The sequence below is a fragment of the Scyliorhinus torazame genome, chromosome 2 (assembly GCF_047496885.1).
Source record: "Scyliorhinus torazame isolate Kashiwa2021f chromosome 2, sScyTor2.1, whole genome shotgun sequence".
Classification (NCBI taxonomy): Eukaryota; Metazoa; Chordata; class Chondrichthyes; order Carcharhiniformes; family Scyliorhinidae; genus Scyliorhinus; species Scyliorhinus torazame.
The window spans coordinates 373,920,814-373,940,207 of NC_092708.1; the positions used below are offsets into that span (position 1 = coordinate 373,920,814).

Genomic DNA, 19,394 nt, shown 5'->3' on the forward strand with positions numbered 1-19,394 from the left:
CCCCCAAAGGTTAGCCCATCATCCTGGGGTGATCCTCGAAGACACCAGGGATCTCAGAGTGCCTGAGCATGTAGCTGTCATGCATGGTCCCTGAGTAGCATGATACGGAGGCGGTGGTCGCAATCGATCTGAACATTCAGGGAGTAAAATCCCTTCCTGTTAATAAAGGGCACTCCCTGATGTCCCTTTGTGCACAGGACGACCTGTGTCCCATTGATTGCCCCCTACCTGGGGCACCCTGGCAATGGCAGCAAATCCTGCAGCCCAGGCACCTTTGTAAGCCTGGTCCAGCTTAAAGGTGATAAAGTCTGATGCCCGAGCATACATGGGATGCGTGTCTACCTGGATGCATCTGTGGACTGTAGATTGTGAAATGCCGCACGGGTCCCCCCGCCGAGCCCTGGAATGAACCGGTGGCATTGTGGTCGGGGATATTAGTGACCTTCACAGCCACTGGGAGCAGGTGCCTTGATCCTCCAAGGGGTGCCATTTCCATGAGGAAGTGGTACAATTGTCACACTGTCTCTCTCCTGAGACGGAGCCTTCTGCGGCACTTGCTGTCCGCCATCTCATTGAATGAACAATAATGCCTGTACACCTTTGGCCATCGCTAGCCACCCCTTCTGTGTCCCTCCTCAACCTGATAGGTGGCCGGATCTTCCGGGTGTGTGGCGGCCCCCTGCACATGGGGTGCCGCCTACAGCTTGCATTGTCGCTGCTGCTTTCACTGGCGTCTTCGCTGTCGTCAACAATGCGAGGGCAGCTGTTACAGGATCAACTGCAGCAACCATTTTTGTATCTGTAAGGAATTGGAGAAGGAGATACATGGACAATCAGTTAGGGCTTCCATCCTGTGACCATCAAATCCCTCAGCCTACTCCACCCTGACATGCCCTGCCTTCTCTCAGTGTGCCTTCCAGCGAGCTAATTGTGCTGGCAACCCTTGCTCTGCACATTGACCCCAACCACATCCGGAGCCCCTAGACCCCAGATCTCTGCTGGAAACATTAGGGAGTCCATGCTCAGGTGCCCTCCCCTGATCCACACACTTACCCTTTGGTCGTGGGAAAATCCCCAGTGCTAAAGGCCTGCTCTTTAGTGCTTGATTGTAAGCAGCTGCCTCTATGTTGCTCTTGAGGGTGAATTGTGATGAGGATGCAGGGATCCTACAGCATGATCTGGACAGGTTGGGCGAGTGGGCAAATCAATGGCAGATGCAGTATAATTTGGATAAGTGTATGGTTATTCACTTTGGAAGTAAAAACAGGAAGGCAGATTACTACCTGAATGGTTGTAAATTGGGAGAGGGAAGTGTGCAGCTGGACCTGGGTGTCCTTGTGCACCAGTCGATGAAGGTAAGCATGCAGGTGCAGCAGGTGGTAAAGAAGGCTGATGGTTATGTTGGCCTTCATTGCGAGAGGTTTCAAGGATAGGAGCAGGGATGTGTTGCTGCAATTATACAGGGCCTTGGTGAGGCCACACCTGGAATATTGTGTGTAGTTTTGGTCTCCTCTGATGAAGGATGTTCTTGTTCTCGAGGGAGTGCAGCGAAGGTTTACCAGACTGATTCCAGGGGTGGTGGGACTGTCATATGAGGACAGGTTGACTCGCCTGGGATTTTTCTCGCTGGTGTTCAGAAGAATGAGGGGGGATCTCATTGAGACTTATAAAATTTTAACGGGACTAGACAGGGTAGATGCAGGGAAGATGTTACGAATGATTGGTGTGTCCAGAACCAGGGGTCACAGTCTGAGGATTCAGGGTAAACCATTTCAGACAGATATAAGCAGACATTTCTGCACACAAAGAGTGGTGAGCCTGTGGAATTATTTACCACAGGAAGTAGTTGATGCTAAAACTTTGAATATATTCAAGAGATGGCTAGATATAGCACTTGGGGCGAATGGGATCAATGGGTATGGGGAGAAAGCAGGATTAGGCTATTGAGTCCGCTGATCAGCCATGATCGTGATGAATGGCGGAGCAGGCTCGAAGGGCCAAAAGACCTCCTCCTGCTCCTATCTTCTATGTATCTATGATGCTCCTCAAGTTCACACTGTTCAGGCATCAAAGTTTGCTTGACATCCAATGCACTAATCATCCTCTGAGACACAGTTGAGAGATGAGGAGCGTGAAGTGCTATCACAACTAACAAGGCTAATTCCTCAGTTGAAATAGCATTCAACTGTGAAGCTAGAAGTTGGTCACAGTCAAAGGGAGTGAAATTGATTTTCATGAGATAAGCCATAGCAGGGCTCTGTCCTGGAAGTGTTTGGTAGGACAGACAGGCTGCACTATAGTTGCCCCTGTTATGGGTCTCCACAACACTTAAAGATGGCTTGAAGGCCTCACAGACAAAAAGCCCTTCACTACCCGGTCCAGCGGTGACTGCCGACCTAGAATGTTTCAGCCTTCTGACCAAGCCCAAACCACCCCCTCCCCCCTCCGCCGAGCACTGGGGCAGCAGCTCTGGTGCCCTTAAGCTGCATGCCGGGAAATGGAAATGGCCACTCGCTTCCCCTCAGCAGCCATTTCGCCAGCTTCATGTTTTTGAAAAGGAGTACTAAATGACACCCACATGACTTCCCACTGGGGAGTCAGGTAATTCCCGGGAGGCCGCTGCATTCGACTTCGCTGATAAGATTTCAATTAATGCAAATGAGGATTAATGGTATGCTCACCATTTTGGGATGAGATCCGGAACTCACCATCGGGAGCGGGCCAGGTGAATTGCAAATTGGTTCATGCCCGGCGCAAATCTCGATTTTGGCCTTTCTCTCTATTTACCCGGCATGCCGAGATCCGCGCCAGGCACAACACGGTGGTTAAATTGTGCCCCTTGTGTATAAGCGTAAGCAAATAGGTCATGGGATTCGAGTAGGATAGGGATGATGCAATGAATGGGTGGAGCCAAGCCTGTAGCAGGCAGTCAGTTTAGTTTCTGGAAGCTGTGAGCTGAACAGTTCCACCGAACGCTATTAGATATTCAGCATTAATGTGACAGTATCTCGCTCGCTCTACAAGCAGTTTTTCAAACGATCTCTGTATGCAAAGATTGGTAAGTAATCCTACGTCTGCTAACTGTACTTAAATGTGAAATTTTGACCTGTGATGGGTTTTGCTTGATTGGAGATAAAGACGGTATCCGTTGGAAGTTAAAGTGTTTATTTTTATTGTTAAGTATTGTTTAACTAGTAATTCTAAGCTATATTTCTGTGATGTTAAGGTAGTTTAATACTGCATTAATAATAAAGTTTGTTTTAATATACCATAGAATCACTTCTAGAGTGAAGTAGTTTTACAAATTTTAAAAAAGAGTTGTCCAGTATCCAAGCAAATGTTGGGGTCAGGTCATAATACAGAACATCCTTGAGTAAAGTCAAAGGGAAATGAGAGGACAGATTGAGAAGATTCCATCTCAACTCATTAAAATAATAGAGTTGGGCTGCACATATGCAAACCCAGCACCTAGAAGGACAAGAGTCACAGATGCATGGGAATACCACCACCTGACAGTTCCCCTCCAAGTCCCATACCATCCTGACTTGGAAATATATTGTCATTCCTTCACTATCACTGGATCAAAATCATGGAAATCCTGGAACAGCACCATGGGGGTTCTTACAAAACACAGACTGTAATGGTTCATAAAAGACAGCACATCGCCACCTTCTCAAGGGGAACTAGGGATGTACAATAAATGGTCCTGGCCAGCAATGCCTACATCTCATTAATGAATAAGAAAAAAAAAGTGTATGCCCAATTGCGTCATGAAAATGCCCCAGGAAATAACAGAAGACACAATGGGGTACAGGACCTCATGTAGTAGGTTGGCACAACTTTTTTTTCTGCTCTGTGGCTAGGAAATACCCATTTCCCAAGCTCATTACAGAGAAAAATCTTCCAAATAATCTAAAGCTATTTCCTTGCCCTTTTCTTTTAACAATAATAATCTTTATTAGTGTCACAAGTAGGCTTACTGCAATGAAGCTATCCAATACATACTCAATTAATTTAGCTGATTTTGTTCGTCTGTTCTCAAAAACCACTCAACACAAAGCATTTTATGTCTAGGAGCCCAATATGAAAACATTGGAAGTATCCTGTGATAAGAATGTAACAGCCAGGAGGGCTGTCCTCGCCCTGGCCTTGAAACCACCTTTGAAATTCCAGTTCTGGAATGAAGGAGTTGACACAACTGTGACCGCTCTTTTGCAGCTCTTCGCCTCCCCAGATTCTGTTCCTGGCTCATTGCTAAGATCCTTGCAAAAGATCCTTTGTGGGTATGATGTTTTGGCATGTCCTCTTTCTCTTACTTCCTGGCAAAGCTTCATCTCTCTGTCCCCTACCCACCATGTTTTGCTCATATAGGAAAGCAAGTGACATTGCAACAGTTCTCCCCAAACCTATGCAAGGTATTGTATTCTCCTGCTCAGCAAAAACCTCCAAGTTGCTCCAAGAACAAACTTTGCTTTGCAAACTTTCCCTCAGCATAAGTAAATCTGCACCTCATCTGCAATTTAGGGTACCCGTTTAAATAATGCTTGTTGATTCACTCATGAATGACAAATACTGCCTGTTGGTGTTGACCAAATCTGGTATCCCAGCTTTGGATCAAACCATTTAGGTTGTTGATGTCATGTTATCACAATTTCAAAGTCTTAAAGTTCACACAGGGGATGAGGTACTTTATTTCATTAATGTCAAGTGTAAGAAATGGCCAGCAGTGCTTGAAATGAAAATGAAAATGAAAAATGTGCATGTGCATGAAAAACCTTTGTAGCTTTGTAGCACTGCCACTTCCATGCCTCAAGAGTTTCTGTTTTAACCTGCACAGATCCTATTGGGTGGGACAATTGGTTACCCCATGGATCTTGGGGAATATGAGCTCCCCTGATAAGGGGGCTGGCCAATCGTTAACCTTTTCTATTGTATAAATAGAGCTGGCTAGTTAGGTACCAGCTAGAGAGAAATGGGTAGTGAACTACTGATGCATGTAAATATTAGTGTAAATAAAGTTTTAAGTTTCGTTTGACTCACAAACTCGTGTTGGATTCTTCATGGTCCTCACAAAGGTTTCTACTAGTTCAATGTTTAAATTAATGCTCACTAATAAATAAAGATTAGAAATGTCAGCACAGGGATTGCAATGAGTATGTGGTTTTAGATAGTGAAAATATTCCAGATGGCCACATCAGTAGGAAATGTGTCTGCCTTGAGACACCAGCTGTTGTTGAAGAGTCCAGTGCAAGGGGCCATGACATTAAAATTAAGGCTAGTCATTCAGATGGGTGGTGTCAGAAAACATACAAAGTATAATGAAAATTTGAAGCCAATTCCCTAAAAGCTGTTGAGGCTAGATCAATTAAAATCTTCAAAACTGATTTTTATCGGGCAATGGTATTAAGGGTAACTGAATCAAGACAGATGGACTGGGTTAAGATATGGATCAACTATGATTGAACTGAATTGTACACAGGATGATGGACTTCATGGTCTATTCCAGTTCCTATGCCTGAAGCATTCAGTGGTGATACATGGGGTATTGCAAAGAGTGCACAGTCCCAGGCTCCCAGTCACATGAGTGGGAACTAATAGTTTAGAAAGCCAGTTGGGAGACAATTTCTCCCTGAAAATATAGCCAGGTTTAACAGGTATTATTTCTAAAGAGTAAAGGGAGACTTTATTTATGTTTAGTTCTGAGCATCAACCATCAACCCCCAAAATCACCTGTAGCCGTTATAATCTTTTCTCTAGGAATTTCCAGATGCCATGCAGCCATATCCTGCACCTGGGTGAAATTGGAAATAAAATAAATACAAATCAGTACAACAATTTTTGTAACAAATGTTGGTTAAATAGATTAAAATTCTTATTGCTAAAAAATGTTATGCCTTAGGCATATACACACATCCACACACATGCATACAATAATATACCAAAAGAGAAAATGCTGGAAAATCTCAGCAGGTCTGGCAGCATCTGTAAGGGGAGAAAAGACCATTTCGAGTCCAGGTGACCCTTTGTCAAATACAATATATATTCTTTTCACTATAATCTTTACTTTGGAACACAGGTTATTGTCCAGATTTTGTGGTGGAGTGGCAGTGTTCATTGTTCACCTCAAGATAAACTTGTCCACAAAGATTCAGTGGGTTCAAGAACCAATAATTGAAGAACATCCACATACAGTAAACCAGGAAATGAAAAGTATAGATTATTAATCACATGTTAATTATTTTACAAGAAAGAGAAATAAAGACGTGGGATAAATGAAGAAGCTCAAATTTCAAACAAATTTTAGAAAAATAAAATAAGAAATTATTTTTCTTTACAAGTCATGGAATTATAGACGAGCACAATGAGGCCAGTAGAAGGATAAAAACTACAGCAGAACTGAGACCAAGTGAATAGTGAGGTCAGTAGGAGCATTAAAGAGAGATGGCAGCAGCACCAAGACTGAGTGCACAGTAAGTTCAGAGGGAGGATAGAAGAGTGGCATTTATAGCACCGAGAGCAGAGTGAAACTAGCTGGAGGATCAAGAATGGCAGCAGCGCCAAAAGCGAGAGATCAACGAGACCAATGGAAGAATAAAATTGTAATAGCAGCAGCATTTAAGAGGGAGTGCACAGCGGAACCAGCAGGAGGATGAAGAGCAGCGGGAATACTGAGAACAAATTCACAATAAGACAAGTGGGTGGTTAAAAGAACAGTTGAAACAGCACTAAGATCAAATGCATAACAGTACCAGCAGGAGGATAAAAAAGCAGTGGCGGTACCACCGAGAACAAGTGCACAGCAAGAAAAGATAAAAGAGATGCAACCAGCAGTACCTAGGGCGAGTGCACAGTGAGACCAGTGGAGGGATAAATGAGCTTAGATCCAACCAAACATATTCAAAACAAAATCAAAGAGCGATGTTACAGGAAAGCAATTATTGGGTGGCAAGTATTTTTCTCCTCTGTCTCAAAAATAGGGGGCGGGATTCCCCAACTGCCGGCGCTGGAAATGCAAAACATGATTGGGTGGAGAATCAGTTGTGACGACAAAATAGGCCACGGGGCCAGGCGCGGCACCCGCCACAATGCCATGCTCCGGAGTCAATGCGTTCCACTCCGCATGTATAGCAAACGCCGTTCGCATATCAATAGCGTGCCTGACCCAGTATTCTCCGGGGCCTCCGCAATTCTCCAAATCCATTCAGGCAAAATCCTGACGGCGAGGTTCACTTGTGATTTTAAAAGTCGGGAAAACAGGCACAGGGAGAGGGAGGAAGGAGGACATGCAGAGGCCCCGCCATGGGCTGGCGGACCTGCCACTGACAGGGCTGGCTGGGGAGTGGGGGGGCCTCCACAAGGCCCGAGCGGGACAACGGGAGATGATGGGGTCTGATCAGGGGATGAGCCATGGGGTCGGGGTGACTGTGAGTGTGTGTGGGGATGGGGAAGGGAAAGCATGGACAGGATATGCAGAGAGGGGCCACCATGTAGCCCAGTGGACATGGTCGGACATGGGGTACACAACCATGCAAACATGCCTGCTTTTCATATCCTGCAGACAATGGAGTTCGGAATTCAACCAGGAGTGGGAGCCTTCATCCTGGTCGCCACAGGCCTGGGTGATGCACTGACGCTGTACGAGCTGGAGTTGTGTGAGGAGAGTCCTGCAGCAGCGAAGCTTGCCCCAGAGGAACAGGAGCCAGCCGTTGTGGAGGGGGAGCCGGCCACCCAACTGGCCCAGGAGGAGGACGTGGGAAGGAGATGCTGCATGAGGCCTCCGGTGTACCTCAGCAGTGCCTGTCTGTCGAGGACCTGACGGATCGGGCATGCCGTTGAAGACTCCGGTTGAGCAGAGGGACAGTGTGACATATATGCCAGATCATGGCACACCTGGCACCGTGGGGTACGGAGGAGGACACCAGCTCCCCGTGGCCGTTGAGGTAACAGTTGCCCTGAATCTTTACACCACAGGGTCCTTCCAGGCGTCGCTTGGGGAATTGTCCGGAATCTGACAGACCTCGGTGCACAGGTGCTTCCGCACTGTCACGGAGGCCCTTTATGCCCGGTTGGGTCAATTAATCAAATTCAATGTGGACTGAGCCCAGTAGGATACCCTGGCAGCTGGGTTCGGCGAGAACACTGAGATATCTCCTGTCCGGGGGTGATCGACTGGATGCCCTAGGAGCACCAGCCCATGACAGGCCGGTCTTCAGAAACCGAAAGGGGTTCCACCTGATGAACGAGCAGCTGATGTGTGACCAGGAGCTGCGCATCATGCACGTCTGTGCCCGATAACCAGGCAGTATGCACCACGCCTTCATCCTGGCACAATCAACGGTTCCTAACCTCTTCGAGGCTCACCTCCAGCTAAGGGATCGGCTCCTGGGTGACAGTGGTTATCCACTGCCACTGTGACTGATGACGCCCATCTGGAGGCCAGATCAATGTGGAGACCCACTACAACAATGGCCATGCCATGGCCAGGGGCATGATCGAGTAGTGCTTCGGCATCCTGCAAATGCGGTTCAGGTATCTGGACCGCTTTGGAGGGGCCCTTCAGTATTGCACTAGGAGAGCCTCCCACATCGTGATGGCCTGCTGCGTCATCCACAAAATCGTGCTGCAGAGGGGAGACAAGCTGGAAAAAGAGAATGAATGCTAGTCCTTGTCCGACTAGGAGGATGCAAGGGAGGGCGCGAATGGGCAGAACATGGGGCCCGGGCAGGAACGGGAGTCCGCACAAAGTGTGCACTGGGCCAATGCGCACAGAACATTTTAATTGCCTCCAGGTTCACCAACTAGGGGGCCTGGCCAGCAGCACGGACATCGCATTCCAAATCTCCCCCCACCAGCTGACCACCCATCCCATGAACACCCTCCCTGCACAACCACAACCCCCCTCATTCCTACCTGTCTCATTACGAGATGCCCCATGGTTGGCACTAGGCATCCCGCTCTGTGATGAGCTCTGGTGCTCCGCGTTGTTTGACAACATCTGACTCCTTCCCACGGTAGCACTTTCCACCGTCCACCTGGGTGATCCCTGCACATGAGCTGGCCATTCCATCACACAGTCCCATCAGATCCTTGGGGTGGCAGAGGTGGGGACAGTTGAGGTGGAGGGGAATGGGGGTTGGGACACTGGAGCAGTGAGCGCTGGCTGAACTGGGGACCCTGCGTCAAGCCCACCCCCAATGTCCGCCCATTCCCCCTCGCCCCCTCTACCAGACAAGCCCTACCCATCTCTCACACCCTTCCAACCTTCTGACAGAGCACTGAGGCAGGCTGTAACATTGTGATCAGATGCTGAATATGAACATATATATATACAGCTTTATGCCCTAGTCCCTATCGTGATCCTATGTTCTGCACCCGTGCCAACTTAATCGCCCTGTGATCTGGGTCACGTATGGCATCCGTTGTAGTGATCTCTGTGTGTGTATGTGGGGTTAATGTGTAATCTAATGGGTATAAAAGCCAGACTCAGGCTGTTCCTCTTTTGTTACTCTTCTGTGGTATGTTTGGTTATACTACTGAACGTAACATACGTTACTCAATCCAGTTGCTGATGAGGTTTTCTGTATCTTGATGAAAAAGACTCAAAGTCGTCCATAAGCAATGAAAGGTTTGTTGAGTAACTAAATCAACAATTTTGTGAGTTCTTTACTTGAAGATTGATACTAGTAGTAAGGTTACAAGATCTAAATACAGTAACTATGTTTGACTACACTAATCACTCCGAGCTAAATCTATGCTCCTGCTCTCGTCACAGTACAACCTAAAAGAGAGAGAGGAACAGCCTGAGTCTGGCTTTTATACCCATTAGTGCTGCCCTCTAGTGATCTTCTGATTACACATTAACCCCATATGTACATGCACATAGAGAGATCACTACAGCCGTCTTCTGGGGCGACAAGCCTTGGATTCTGCTCGGGTGTCCCAGGTGGCATGGTGCCATCTTGTTCTGCCCGTTGCCCACCAGATGTGCCAGAGACAGGAGGGGGGAATCCAAGGCGCCGTAGAGTTCCGGCACCTCCTCTGCGGGAGTCATTGGCAAGGGCCCCCATCATCTCCTCCTCTCTCAGGCTGCTCCATGGCCCCCAGGCTACTTCATGGGATGGGGGTGCAAGCACAGCTAACCCCTGAGGCTCCCTTGCCACCTGGTGCTGCCAGTCCTGGAGGCCCACGACCGCCCCGACCAGGTTCTCGATACTCGCTGCCACAGAAAGTGGACCGATGTCCTCAGCCATGACCCGCTGTGACTGGGCCATGCTCTGGAGCGCCGCTGCAATGTCCAGGTGGCCCTGGAACATGGCTGCTTGGGATGGGACAGCCCTGTTCTGGGCCTTGGCCACCACCTGCACAGAGTGCCCAAGCCTTGGACATCCTGACCCATGGCTGAAACCTTCGCTCCCAAGACTTCCACTGCGGATGCGACCAGTGCAATGCCAGCCTGGGTGGCATGCATTGTTGGCACCATTCCCAGCTCCTCCTGCTCCTACCGGCGGTTGGACTCCTCCAACTGCACCTGGGTGCCGACAACCCCTCATGCAGTCCCTGGCTCCGCGACGAGAGCTCCACTATAGATAGGACCATCCTTTTCAGAAGCCCCAAACCCTTCTGGGCGGCAGTTACTCCCTGGGGATGGGCCGCCTTCTGACAGTCCGCCCCTTGGGAATTCCTACCCCCACCTGCTGTACCGCAACATGTGTGTGGTGCACACTGATAGTGTCCCAGAAGCCTCTTCACCAAGGGACCCAGCTGAGGTGAGTATTTCTGGGATGGTGGAGGGTGTTTGAGATAGCAGTGACGGAAAGTCAGTGTCGTCCCCGGACTGGTGCTCCAGGATGGCTTGTCCTGCAGGCCAAGGGCTCCCATCGGTGTCCATTTCTTTCTCCTTGCTGCTCTCCTCCTGGGGTTTAGATTTCATAGAATTTACAGCGCAGAAGGAAGCCATTCGGACCTTAGAGTCTGCACCGGCCCTTGGAAAGAGCACCCTACTTAAACTCGCATCTCTACAGTATCCCCGTAACCCAGTAACCCCACCTAACCCTCTTGGACACCAAGGGCAATTTAGCATGGCCAATCCACCTAACCTGCACATCTTTGGTTGTGGTCGGGAACAGGGCACCAGAAGGGCCTGCCACATGGCCAGGTGATCCTGCAAGACACAAGACAAGACGCATGATTGGACCGTTGGTTGGGGTGGCGGGTGGTGGTGGAGGGGGCAGTGTGGAGGGGGTGGTGGATATGATGGTGGAGGAGGGGGAAGTGGGGGGGGGGGGGGGGGGGAATGGTGCTGGGGAGTGGAATGCTTATAAGCGCTGCAGCTTGTCAGCCACTCAATTATCAATCGCGACTCCGGCAAATCAAACGTTTTCATTGGAATCAGTCGTGTTCCAAATGGCGCCGCTGCTCGCCCATTAACAGTTGATGAATTGCTCTGGGAATGCCGAGAATCTTCCCATCATAGAACACCACAGATTCATTCCCAGTGTCAATACTTAGTCTCTGAACAGGCAATCCAGACGAGGTTATTTTTTTGAGTTCGGAGTGCGGAATTTAAAATGTTCAAATGAGTCAAGAAAAACAGTATTGTGAGGACCATGAAGAGTCCAGCACGTTAGTTGAGTCAAACAGAAAGTAACTTTTATTTACAACAATATTCACACAGCACCAGTAGTTCACTACTCGTTCTCTCTCTCTAACCGGTACCACACTGGCCAGCTCAATTTAAACAGCGGAAAGGTTAACGATTGCCCTGCCCCTTTTACCGGGGAGCTCATATTCCCCAAGAGCTCCAAGTGGCTGTAGGTTGTGTGTACTCTGTGCGCCTGTGTTCAGCAGCAAAACTGCTTGAAGACCTAATATTTTGTTTGCTGGCTGCCTTTTCTGCTTCTGAAGCCTGGGATGAGACAAAGGAAAACAGTGAACAAACCTACTGCCAGTCTGAAGAAGGGGAAGAGTTACTTTCTTCCAAGCACGAGGGCATACGAGTGTGAGGGCAAAGCGAGTGTGAGGGATTGTTTTAACATAGAACTGGAGGGTGTCCCGAGTGCGAGGGCATACCATGTGCGAGGTCATACCGAGTGCGAGGGACTGTTTTAACATCAAGTGGACGGTGTCCCTTGCGCGAGGCCATACCGAGTGCAAGAGCATACCGAGTGCGAGGAACAACATCATGCTAAGTGCGAGGACATACGCCACGTGCGACCCGTGGGGGCCGCCATCCGTCACGTGCGAGTCATGGAGGCTACCATTTTGGGACCACCCCTCTACCGCCGACCGGACCAGTCATTCGCAGCTAGGCTCTGTTACACTCGACCAGTCCCGGCCCCATCACCTCAAGAACTCTATGATGGCCATCCGGGTCAATGGGCATGAGACGTCCTGCCTCTTCGACTCCGGGAGCACGGATAGCTTCGTCCATCCGGATACGGTAAGGCGCTGCTCCCTCCGGATTTTCCCCGTGTCCCAAACAATCTCCCTTGCTTCCGGATCACATTCCGTGCAGATCCGGGGGTACTGTGTTGGAAACCTTGTGATACAGGGCGTCGAGTACGCCAACTTTAAACTTTACGCGCTCCCCTCTTATTAGGACTGTATTTCTAGTGTAACCTCCGAAGCCTGACCCTGAAGTTCTATGGACCCCCGCCCCCTCGCACAGTCTGTAGCCTGGCGACCCTTAAGGTCGCCCCTCCCTCGCTCTTTGCGAACCTCACCCCCGACAGTAAGCCCGTCGCCACCAGGAGCAGACGATACAGTGCTCAGGACAAGGCCTTTATCAGGTCGGAGGTCCAGCGACTCTTGCGGGAAGGGATCATTCAGGCCAGTAACAGCCCCTGGAGAGCCCAAGTGGTAGTCGTCAGGACCGGGGAAAAGAACCGGATGGTCGTCGACTACAGTCAGACGATCAACCGGTACATGCAACTCGATGCGTAGCCTCTTCCCCGCATATCTGACATGGTCAACCAGATTGCGCACTACCGAGTCTTCTCCACGGTATACTTGAAGTCCGCGTACCACCAGCTCCCTCTCCGCCCGGAGGACCGCCACTACACTGCCTTCGAGGCAGATGGCCGCCTCTACCACTTCCTCAGGGTCCCCTTTGGTGTCACCAATGGGGTCTCAGTCTTCCAACGAACGATGGACCGAATGGTTGACCAGTACGGGCTGCGGGCCACATTCCCGTATTTGGATAATGTCACCACCTGCGGCCATGGTCAGCAGGACCACGACGTTAACCTTAAGAAATTCCTCCACACCGCCCAACTCCTTAATTTGACCTATAACAAGGAGAAATGTGTTTTCCGTTTCGTGGAAAACGGAGTCTTAGGGCCCGACCCCGATCGCATGCGCCCCCTCCTGCAACCTCCCCTCCCCCACTGCCCCAAGGCCCTGAAGAGATGCCTGGGGTTCTTTTCCTACTATGCCCAGTGGGTCCCCAATTATGCGGACAAGGCCCGCCCACTTATCAAATCCACCATTTTTCCCCTGACGGCTGAGGCCCGCCTGGCCTTCGACCGCATCAAGACAGACATTGCCAAGGCCACGATGCACGCTATGGACGAGTCCATTCCGTTCCAGGTGGAGAGAGATGCTCTCGGACTTTGCTCTGGCCGCTACCCTCAACCAGGCAGGAAGTCCCGTGGCTTTGTTTTCCCGTACCCTCCATGCCTCCGAGATCCGACACTCCTCTGTCGAGAAGGAAGCTCAAGCCATTGTGGAAGCTGTGCGACTTTGGAGGCATTACCTGGCCGGCAGGAGATTCACTCTCCTCACTGACCAACGATCGGTTACATTCATGTTCAATAACACACAGCGGGGCAAGATCAAGAACGACAAGACCTTGAGGTGGAGGATCAAACTCGCCACCTATAACCACGATATCTTGTATCGTCCTGAGAAGCTCAATGAGCCCCCAGATGCCCTGTCCCGCGGTACATGCGCCAGCGCACAAGAAGACCGACTTCGGGCCATCCACAATGACCTCTGTCATCCGGGGGTCACCCGGCTTCTCCATTTCATCAAGGCCCGCAGCCTGCCCTACTCCACCGAGGAGGTAAGGACCATGACCAGGGTCTGCCAAGTCTGCGCGGAGTCCAAGCCGCACATCTATCAGCCAGACAGAGCTCACCTGGTGAAGGCCTCCCGCCCCTTTGAACGCCTCAGCGTCGATTTCAAAGGGCCCCTCCCCTCCACTGATCGTAACGTGTACTTCCTCGACATCGTTGACGAGTACTCCCATTTTCCGTTTGTGGTAGTCACCACTGTTGAATTATATTGTATATATGGGTATTACGGTAAGGCCCCTGTACTACAGGTATGGGGTAGATCCCTGCCTGCTGGCTCCGCCCAGTAGGCGGAGTATAAACGTGTGTGCTCTCTGAACAGCAGCCATTTCGTAAGCTGCTGTAGGAGGCCACACATCTCGGTAGCACGGTAGCATTGTGGATAGCACAATTGCTTCACAGCTCCAGGGTCCCAGGTTCGATTCCGGCTTGGGTCACTGTCTGTGCGGAGACTGCACATCCTCCCCGTGTGTGCGTGGGTTTCCTCCGGGTGCTCCGGTTTCCTCCCACAGTCCAAAGATGTGCAGGTTAGGTGGATTGGCCATGATAAATTGCCCTTGGTGTCCTAAATTGCCCTTAGTGTTGGGTGGGGTTACTGGGTTATGGGGATAGGGTGGAGGTGTTGACCTTGGGTAGGGTGCTATTTCCAAGAGCCGGTGCAGACTCGATGGGCCGAATGGCCTCGTTCTGCACTGTAAATCCTATGATAAATCCTATGATAATCTCTGTGTAATAAAGCCTCAATTACATTCTACTCTCGTCTCGTCGTAATTGATAGTGCATCAATTTATTACACGGAGATTTTTCAGAGATGGACCTCCGCATCAAGCCGGATCATCTGCAGCTGCATCCTCAAGCAGACGCCAAAAAGGACTTCCAACATTGGCTAGCTTCCTTTGAAGCCACCACCTTGCCTGCGCCAGACCCAATCTCAGAAGCACAGAAGCTCCAGATTCTGTACACGCGGCTGAGCTCCAACGTTTTTCCCCTCGTCCAGGACGCGCCTACCTACGCAGAGGACATGGTGCTTCTGAAGGAGAATTACGCTCAGCAGACCAACAAGATCTACGCCAGGCACCTCCTATCCACGTGGCACCAACTTCCCGGTGAGTCTGTGGAAGATTTCTGGCATGCCCTGCTCGCCCTGGTGAGAGACTGTGGCTGCCAGGCCATTTCGGCCACTGAACATTTGAACCTGCTAATGAGAGACACGTTTGTTACGGGCATAGGGTCTGACTACATCCGCCAGCGCCTCTTAGAAGGGGGCACGCTTGACCTCGTGGCGACCAAGAAACTAGCGCTCTTGCTCACGGTCGCCTCACGCAACGTACAGGCTTATGCCCCCGACCGCACGGTCCAACCCCCCCCCCGATCATCGTGGACCCCGCCAGCGGCCACCCCATCGTGGACCCCATCAGCGACCACCCTCAGCCAACCCCACGCCTGCGCCGCGCGGCAGCCAACCAACCCCAGGGGACCCAAGTGCTACTTCTGCGGACAGACAAAACACCCCCGGCAGCGCTGCCTGGCACGGAGCGCGCTCTGCAACGCCTGTGGCAAGAAGGGACGTTTCACTGCAGTGTGCCAGGCTCGCTCAATCGCCGCTATTGTCATGGCACCCCCCACGTGCGGCCAGTGGGCGCCATCATGTTCCTCTCCAACCACGTGCGGCCCGCGGGCGCCGCCATCTTGCTCCACTCACAACACGTGCGGCCCGTGGGCGCCGCCATCTTGCTTGCCTCAGAACCAATGGGCACCGCCATCTTGACTGCCCCAGGACACTTGCGGCCTGAGGTAGCCGCCATCTTGCCTGCACAAGGACACGTGCGGCCCGTGGGCGCCGCCATCTTACCCGCCTCAGGACCCCTGCCCGTCGGGCACGTCATCGGGCCGCTCATCGCCTGCAACCGCCGACGACCAGTCACGTCTCAGGTTCATGGCACTGTGGCTGGCTCTGCTGCGCAGCAGGGAAGGAAGAAGAATGGCAGGGCTATAGTGATAGGGGACTCAATTGTAAGGGGAATAGACAGGCGGTTCTGCGGACGCAATCGAGACTCCAGGATGGTATGTTGCCTCCCTGGTGCAAGGGTGCAACTTGTAAACTCACTCCCAGTGAGTTCTCCCAGTGAGCCAGAGAAGACGGAGCCAGGAGTAAGACACAGCTAAGAGTGAGTTTGGGAATTTGAATCTCGGTGGGAATTGAATTAAATCAGTAAGGCAGCTCCTTTTAAATTTCAGGAGTTTAAATTAATTTAAATTAAGCTAGTATTGTGCAGTGTGGGTTAACAAGGGCTGCCCCACCCACTCACATAACTGGTTGGCAGTTAAGTGTCAGTTACTTAAATCTACCTTGATCTAAAAGCAGGTGGGGGAGGGGAGTCAATTCAGGACAGTTTAAAAATAGCAACTTGTAAACTCACTCCCAGTGAGTTCGCCCAGTGAGCCAGAGAAGACAGAGCCAGGAGTGAGGCAAAGCTAAGAGTGACTTTGGGAATTTGAATCTAGGTGGGAATTCGAATCTGGGTGGGGAGGAAGTGCTTTTTATCACTGGTAAGTGACTGGTAAGTAGTGTTTCTGTTTTTCTGTTTCTTTTCATTGGTATATTTATTTATTTTTTCTTTGTTGTTTTTTTTGTTGAAATTGTAGTTGTTGAAGTTAACCGAAGGTTTAAGACATGGCAGGAGATCTCAGACCCGTGTCATGCTCCTCGCGTGTGATGTGGGAGCTCAGGGACACGTCCACTGTCCCTGGCTCCTTCACGTGCAAGAGGTGTGTCCAGTTGCAGCTCCTGTTAGACCGCTTGATGGCTCTGGAGCTGCGGATGGACTCACTTTGGAGCATCTGCGATGCTGAGGATGTCGTCGATAGCACCTTTAGCGAGTTGGTCACACCGCAGGTGAAAGGTACTGAGGGAGATAGAAAATGGGTGACCAAAAGACAGAGCAAGAGTAGGAAGGCAGTGCAGGTGTCCTCTGCGGTCATCTCCCTGCAAAACAGATATACCGCTTTGGATACTGTTGAGGGAGATGGCTCACCAGGGGAAGGAAGCAGCAGCCAGGTTCATGGCACCGTGGCTAGCTCTGCTGCGCAGCAGGGAAGGAAGAAGAATGGCAGGGCTATAGTGATAGGGGACTCAATTGTAAGGGGAAAAGATAGGCGGTTCTGCGGACGCAATCGAGACTCCAGGATGGTATGTTGCCTCCCTGACGCAAGGGTCAAGGATGTCTCGGAGCGGCTGCAGGACATTCTGGGGGGGGGGAGGGTGAACAGCCAGCTGTCGTGGTGCACATAGACACCAACGATATAGGTAAAAAACGGGACAAGGTCCTACAAGCTGAATTTAGGGAGCTAGGAGTTAAACTAAAAAGTAGGACCTCAAAGGTAGTAATCTCAGGATTGCTACCAGTGCCACGAGCTAGTCAGAGTAGCAATGTCAGGATAGAGAGGATGAATGCGTGGCTCGAGAGATGGTGCAAGAGGGAGGGATTCAAATTCCTGGGACATTGGAACCGGTTCTGGGGGAGGTGGGACCAGTACAAACCGGACGGTCTGTACCTGGGCAGGACTGGAACCGATGTCCTAGGGGGTGTTTGCTAGAGCTGTTGGGGAGAGTTTAAACTAATGTGGCAGGGGGATGGGAACCGATGCAGGAAGTTGGAATGTAGTAAAACAGGGACAGAAATAAAAGGAAGTAAGGGGGAAAGTGTAAGGCAGAGAAGCCATAGTCAAAAATCAAAAAGGGCAACAGTACAAGGTACAGTGACTGAGGGGAGCTCAGTGAATAGGACCAGGAATACTAAAAGAAATAAAACGGGAAGTGAAAACATTAATGGTAAGCGATGCGGCAGGTTGTTACATGAAGATATGGGTTCAATGACAAGGAAAATTAGGAGGAAATATAACTTAGGAGAGGTTACTGATCAAGGTGTTAAGATTCAGAACAGAGGTAAAAAAGCCAACATAAGTGTACTTTACCTGAATGCTCGTAGTATTCGGAATAAGGTAAATGAGTTGATGGCGCAAATCATCGTGAATGACTATGATTTAGTGGCCATTACTGAAACATGGTTAAAGGATGGTCACGACTGGGAGTTAAATATCCGAGGGTATCAAACTTTTCGGAAGGACAGAGTGGATGGTAAGGGAGGTGGTGTAGCTCTGTTATTTAAGGATGATATCCGGGAAACAGTAAGGGATGACATCGGTGCTATGGAGGATAAGGTTGAATCCATTTGGGTGGAAATCAGGAATAGTAAGGCGAAAAAGTCACTGATAGGAGTAATCTATAGGCCACCAAATAGTAACATTATGGTGGGGCAGGCAATAAACAAAGAAATAACAGATGCATGTAGAAATGGTACAGCAGTTATCATGGGGGATTTTAATCTACATGTTGATTGGTTTAACCAGGTCGGTCAAGGCAGCCTTGAGGAGGAGTTTATAGAATGTATCCGCGATAGTTTCCTAGAACAGTGTGTAATGGAACCTACGAGGGAACAAGCGGTCCTAGATCTGGTCCTGTGTAATGAGACAGGATTGATTCAGGATCTCATAGTTAGGGATCCTCTCGGAAGGAGCGATCACAATATGGTGGAATTTAAAATACAGATGGAGGGTGAGAAGGTAAACTCAAGCACTAGTGTTCTGTGCTTAAACAAAGGAGATTACAATGGGATGAGAGAAGAACTAGCTAAGGTAGACTGGGAGCAAAGACTTTATAGTGAAACAGTTGAGGAACAGTGGAGAACCTTCCAAGTGATTTTTCACAGTGCTCAGCAAAGGTTTATACCAACAAAAAGGAAGGACGGTAAAAAGAGGGAAAATCGACCGTGGATATCTAAGGAAATAAGGGAGAGTATCAAATTGAAGGAAAAAACATACAAAGTAGCAAAGATTAGTGGGAGACTAGAGGACTGGGAAATCTTTAGGGGGCAACAGAAAGCTACTAAAAAAGCTATAAAGAGTAAGATAGATTATGAGAGTAAACTTGCTCAGAATATAAAAACAGATAGTAAAGGTTTCTACAAATATATAAAACAAAAAAGAGTGGCTAAGGTAAATATTGGTCTTTTAGAGGATGAGAAGGGAGATTTAATAATGGGAGATGAGGAAATGGCTGAGGAACTGAACAGGGTTTTTGGGTCGGTCTTCACAGTGGAAGACACAAATAACATGCAAGTGACTGATAGAAATGAGGCTATGACAGGTGAGGACCTTGAGAGGATTGTTATCACCAAGGAAGTAGTGATGGGCAAGCTAATGGGGCTAAAGGTAGACAAGTCTCCTGGACCTGATGGAATGCATCCCAGAGTGCTAAAAGAG

General features: G+C 49.8%; 1 protein-coding gene across 1 annotated transcript in view; it reads right to left on the minus strand.

Moving 5' to 3' along the window:
- LOC140407664 (cation channel sperm-associated auxiliary subunit beta-like) overlaps nucleotides 1-19,394 on the minus strand; it is a 57,308-nt gene that overhangs the window by 30,144 nt on the left and 7,770 nt on the right. The window contains exon 4 of the mRNA XM_072494996.1: nucleotides 5,731-5,791. Coding sequence (XP_072351097.1) covers nucleotides 5,731-5,791 — 61 coding nt within the window. The remainder of the gene's footprint in view (nucleotides 1-5,730; nucleotides 5,792-19,394) is intronic.